At 33.9% G+C, this 6276-nt stretch overlaps 1 protein-coding gene across 1 annotated transcript; it reads left to right on the top strand.

Moving 5' to 3' along the window:
- The first annotated feature begins 1054 nt into the window (after positions 1-1054).
- On the top strand, positions 1055-5563 carry LOC120197124 (isocitrate dehydrogenase [NADP]-like). Its single transcript, XM_039198736.1, has 16 exons — positions 1055-1207; positions 1784-1827; positions 1930-2039; positions 2148-2185; positions 2321-2398; positions 2494-2547; positions 2634-2735; positions 2825-2916; positions 3021-3124; positions 3222-3290; positions 3372-3487; positions 3614-3648; positions 4086-4228; positions 4318-4440; positions 4621-4719; positions 5260-5563. The coding sequence occupies exons 1-15, from the start codon at positions 1159-1161 to the stop codon at positions 4700-4702; spliced, it is 1239 nt and encodes a 412-aa protein (XP_039054667.1). The 5' UTR covers positions 1055-1158; the 3' UTR covers positions 4703-4719; positions 5260-5563.
- The last annotated feature ends 713 nt before the right edge of the window (positions 5564-6276 follow it).

Here is a 6276-nt window from a genome sequence, read left to right on the forward strand (position 1 = left end):
AAGTGGTAAGCAACTTGATATCGTTTAAACAATTTTTGAGTTTAAGTCATTGTGTATGCAGAAAATACCCGCTGAGAGACTCACCCACTAAAACTAGGTGTGTGATCGGGTCAGTCCAGATTAGTCAAGACAGATCCTTGGGAACCTGAAGGCAAAAAAAAAAACTTTTTAGAATTTTATATTGAAATTTTATATAAAAAATTATATGTGTAAATTCAGCTATAGTTTTATATTAATTGAAGTTTTAAAATATACTGATGTCATTTAAATATTTTTATTTTCAATTAAATTATATACAATTATAATTGATTATATTTTGTGCAATTATACTTCTACTACGCAATATTGATGCTTTATAAAAATTGAATAAAAATTTTAAAAACAAATATAATCAAAATTTATAAATAATATTATATATTTTATCAAAATTGATATGTAATTTTAAATTTGATATTTTATGCTAGTATCCAATGAACAAAATCGAAGACCCAATTGATGCTATGTTCAATTTGGTTTTGTCAACTGTGTTGAAAACGTAGCTATCCCAAACCCCCTTTTTTTCAGTAAGAAAAAAAAATGGAAACCGTCATCCGGGATTAGGTGGAGATGGAGGCGGATGAGTAATTATATAGGATACTATAATATCGGTTGGTGGGGACCGCCGCTAAGACATTAATCTAGGAAAAAAAGTAAACTACACTTTTAGCACTCTAACTATTAATTTTATTCCATTTTGGTAACCTAATTATATTTTTATGCAAAAACATATCTAATTTTATCTTTTGATTTTATTTTGATCACTCACTGTTAAAAAATTAACGGTTATATTAATGTGTCATCATAAGATAATGTATTACTATTAAACGTTTTTTTAATACCACAACATCAATTCTATTAAATTTGATCAAAATGAAATAAAAACATAATATTAGATATTATTTTAAAAAATACTAAATGAGTGATTAAAGTAGAATAACAATAATAGTTAGAGTGCTAAACGCCTAAAATGAAGATGGTTATGGGTTAGGTGAGGATCGCCCATAAAACACGGCTCCATCTACATAAACTAGACTTCGTAAAACTCGGCTCCTCAATTCTTATTTTTCATCTAGTTCTCTCATCTGAAAAGTAAAGAAAGCTCAAATCAGTGGAAAAGCAATGGGTTTAGATAAGATCAAGGTCGCCAATCCCATCGTTGAGATGGACGGTATCTCCTTTTTCTTTTCTTTTTCATTTCAGATTCAGATTCAGATTCAGATTCACCTTCGGATTTCATTTGCTTCGATTCAATACATAAGCTGTTGCTTTCACACTCAGATCTGGTCCATTTTTCTTTGCTCTTTGTTCGTGTTTCTTCTGACTCCGATCGGCTTTCTTATGAACAGTTTCGAAGTAAACAGAAATGAAAACCGATATTAAAAATGAATCTCGATGCAGATCTTATAAACTGAAAGCTAACAACATCCTTTCAGTCTGTTAGGCCAACCTAACTTGTGAAACACTTCGGTTTTCACCATCTTTTTAATTCGATTATGTTTATTATCATATGCCGTATTTTGAGCTTCACGTCAAGTTGATTGGATTGGAATCAGCAGAACTTTCATTTATGTTTAATGTATTTTATATAAAAAGGATTATCAAAACCATATTTGGTGGTTTACTAATGAACAAAAAGGGATTATCTGAAGCATGCCATCTTACTCTCACTGCATGGCTGATCATAACAACTTGTCTATATGGAAACCAAAAGTTTTGTTTACATTTGACCATTTCTGTGGCGCAGGAGATGAAATGACCAGAGTTATTTGGAAATCAATCAAGGATAAGGTGGTTCATTGATCTATAATCTATATGATGACATGTACCTAATTTTTGTTGAAGACTTTTAAGAGATTCTTATGGCGTAATATCATTTTGATTATTCTGTAGCTCATCTTGCCGTTTGTGGAGTTGGACATAAAGTACTTTGACCTTGGGCTTCCATGTCGGGATGCTACCGAAGACAAAGTTACAATTGAAAGTGCAGAAGCTACTCTCAAGTATGTTTTAGTTGTTTTCACTCTTGTGTTTAATTCAGTGAATGTACTTGCATTGTGTTATTTGTGTTTTTTTCTGCTGATTTTGAGTGTTTCTGGTTCTTATTTTAGGTACAATGTTGCCATCAAGTGTGCTACAATCACTCCAGGTATGCATGGCTGAATTTTTTACTGGATAGATGCATGCATTTACTTGTTGAATTAGTGAATTTTTCTTTCTTATCACAATGATAGTATTCATCAAATTCAGCAAGTTCTTACAATATGATTTTGGTGATTTTCAGATGAAGCTCGTGTTAAGGAGTTTAACTTGAAGCAGATGTGGAAGAGCCCTAATGGGACTATTAGGAACATTTTGAATGGTTAGCTTTAATGCATTCATATCTTTCTAGAAAAATTTTCCTATTATTTTGTGCATTGTTCATTATTAGCTGTTATTGATGGAGTAATCTTTCAGGCACTGTCTTTAGAGAGCCAATTATTTGCAAAAATGTCCCTCGACTGGTCCCAGGTATTCAGTTTTTCTTGATTTTGTAGTTTATATTTTTTTATTTACTTACATTTATATTAAGATATGTTGACTTCTTATGCCATCAGGTTGGACAAAGCCTATATGCATTGGAAGGCATGCCTTTGGTGATCAATATCGAGCTACTGACGCTGTCATTAAAGGAGCTGGGAAACTTAAACTTGTTTTTGGTAAAATCTTTGCTTTGCTTGATGATTCCTGATATTGCATTGCTTATTTTGATTTGTGGTTAACTAGCATTGATTGCCATTGTTGGCAGTTCCAGAGGGACAGGGTGAGACGACAGAGTATGAAGTTTTCAACTTCACCGGTGAGGGAGGAGTTTCACTTGCTATGTATAACACAGATGAGGTAAAAACCTATGAGTCTTTTGATGGTCTTGTTGTAGCTTAATTTTTTTTTGGGTTCTAGCAGTGTCTGAATTCTTTTGCTTTATCTTTGACATGGAAATGAAGTCCATTCGTGCTTTTGCTGAGGCTTCCATGAACACTGCTTATCAGAAGAAGTGGCCTCTTTATCTAAGTACCAAGAATACTATCCTTAAGAAGTATGATGGAAGGTATGTGACGTGCATAATAAGTAAAACTTCTACTAGTAGAAGCACTTTATTATTCAATTTTTGACTCCTATAGTCCATGTTTATTTCTTTAATGAAGATTTAAGGATATCTTTCAAGAGGTTTATGAAGCGAACTGGAAATCAAAATATGAGGCTGCTGGGATATGGTAATTATCTTTCTGGTTTCAAAGACATTAATCAATACTCTATGTCCGTGTCAAATATTGATTCATATGATCTAACTGAAGGTATGAACACCGTCTCATTGATGATATGGTGGCATATGCCCTAAAGAGTGAAGGTGGTTATGTGTGGGCATGCAAGAACTATGATGGTGATGTCCAGAGTGATTTCTTAGCCCAAGGTTGGTGTCGCAAACTAATATCCAGACTAATGTTTTCCCCTTTCAGCCTATTTGATGAAGTTTTGCATGATTCTTGTGGCTTGTAAGCTATAATGCTCTGGAACTAAACCTGAATTTCTTTTGTAGGGTTTGGATCTCTTGGATTGATGACATCTGTGCTGGTATATCCCATGGCAACAGTTCCTTTCATTTTTTTCTTCTTATACGTTGGCGATAAATAACTTTATATATAAGGGACTACGGGTTTGTTTGATGCATAGGATAACGTAGATAATATAAAATAGAAGTTGAAGTGGATTGGGTTAACTAATATCTATCCTATCTTATGTTCGGTGTTGCAATGATTGAGGGTACTGTTTGATAATTTTACAAGGGTAGAATGTGATGACTTTTGTTGTATCTATCATCCTGATTCATAGGACCAAAATACCGTCCTTTTCCATGGTATTTACTCATTCTATCCAAGGGTACTAGTCTATCTAATCTTCCTCTCAAGAGGAATACCAAACATGTGGGATGATGCAAGTTTGATCCTATCTGACTACCATCCTACATGCCAAATGTACCCTAACTACAGAACGAATTGGTTTGTGTTCAGGTTTGCCCAGATGGGAAGACAATAGAAGCAGAAGCTGCTCATGGTACTGTTACGCGACATTACAGAGTTCACCAGAAAGGTGGTGAAACCAGCACAAACAGCATAGCATCTATCTTTGCCTGGACTCGTGGACTTGCACACAGGTAGTCATTATAGCACTTAAGCTTTTTTCTTTTACGTGTTGGCACGGAATGGGAATTTTAAAATGTTCACTGGAATTACCTTCTTTCAGGGCAAAATTGGATGACAATCCTAAACTATTGGATTTCACTGAGAAACTGGAGGCAGCTTGTATTGGAACTGTGGAATCCGGAAAGATGACCAAAGATCTTGCACTTATTATTCACGGCTCTAAGTAAGAATTTGTCAAGCATGTTCTAAGCAATTTAAATGCCCAATAACGTACACTTTGTGGTCTACCTATGTAAGAACTGTACCTGTCAATGGATGCTCATGATTGTTCTATTTTCAGTTTGCATACATGTATAAATGTGTTCTACAGAACATGGTTGTAACATTGATATGAATGCTGCAGGCTTTCTAGGGACCATTACCTGAATACTGAGGAGTTCCTTGATGCTGTTGCAGCAGATCTGAAAGCAAGACTCTCTGTTTAAGCATAGTTCTGAACATGGTAATTACACCTAACCAATAATACCTTTTGTGGTTCTTTTTATCTCCTACACCTTGAAGAGGCCATTTTATTCGGAAGATAAATATGTTAAATGAAGTTTTAATCGTAATTGATAAGTCTAAAACGTTTTATATGATGACAAATGTGGTTGCACTTAAACTCCCTGGCAAGTCACATTTTTCAATAGATGTTATAAGATTGGGTAACCATGTGAACGTATTATCCTTTTAGCATGTTTCATGCTTTTATTGATATATTAGTGGAGATCGGAGTAATTCTTTTTCAAGCAAGGTTAAGGGTGACTTGATAAGGGTAACTGCATGAATGTTAGGCATATATGTTTTGAAGTATTTTCTTGTCTAAAACTAAATGGTAATGGAAGAGATTATGTTTCAAGTCCTTGGAAATTTTGGATGATGTTTGCTTTTGTGAAGGGCGAGTTGAACAATTTATTTTGTGGTAAAATCTCTCTTTTGCTGTGTTCGTCGGAAAGATTGCCTAGACAGTGCTGGTAACGTTTGCATAATTTATTTGTTGCAGGTCGGAAATAGCAAGGGGATGGAGGGTTACGGTTGATGGTTTTGCTGGGAATTAATATATAATAAAAGCGTTAGTGTGGGAGCGCGAATGAGGTGAGAGTGGTGGGTAGGGGATGTTGACGATTTAAGCAACCATTTGTTCAGATGCAAAAAGCGCAGTCTCACTTGATTTATGTCTTTTGATTATTAATGCAACATTTATTCAATGGATTTGGAGTTTGATTAAATTTTCCATTCGTACACTACAGCTTTTACTCGTATTGCATGGTATGATGCAGCAAATAAATGAATAGATATTTGGAAAAGAAATGTGATGATGACTTGACCTTATTGAACGTTATTTAATTTCCGTTAAGAATGGTTCTTCTGTTTATTAAATGGAAGGCTAAAGAGTTCGTGAAGTGCTTGTGTCTTAAAGGCAAATTGACTGCAAATAGTCATCTTATTATAATGTTGTGCAACCAAATTAATTTTGTTTGGAATAAGTACATATCGATTTACTCTTTCTGATTTGAATAGAGTGCTACAGTTAAAGAGGAAATGATAGTTGGACAGTGTTTCTCATGATAGAGATGAAGGCATAATATTGGAGTAAAAGAGAAGGAAGTGGGTATGATTCTCTTATTCAGTCGTGATTAGGGAGTATTTATAATGACTCTAGTATACTAAACAGATTTAGTGGTTTAATTCTCATTTTGCTCGTGTTGGCAGATCACGTGGATCTATTAAAAATTTTGTTCATGTGTTATAATTGACTCGAAGGATACAAGCTTTTTGAAGGTTTAGTAGGTGGAGAAGTTTATTTGGAGGTATAACACAATTATTTTTAATGGACGCAATATATGTGTTTTTATCAATTAATTTTGATTGAAATAAATTTCTCATCCATCGTTGTTGACAGTTCACTTATGATTTGGATTGAGAATTATAATTAATGAGAAAAGAATTGTTGTCTAGTTTTTTTGTGATACAAGTGAAAACATAATGAAAGATATTAGAATGCGAAAAAGGAAATGAA

This window comes from Hibiscus syriacus, unplaced genomic scaffold (assembly GCF_006381635.1).
Source record: "Hibiscus syriacus cultivar Baekdansim isolate YM2019G1 unplaced genomic scaffold, ASM638163v2 tig00117046_pilon, whole genome shotgun sequence".
NCBI classification, from domain to species: Eukaryota; Viridiplantae; Streptophyta; class Magnoliopsida; order Malvales; family Malvaceae; genus Hibiscus; species Hibiscus syriacus.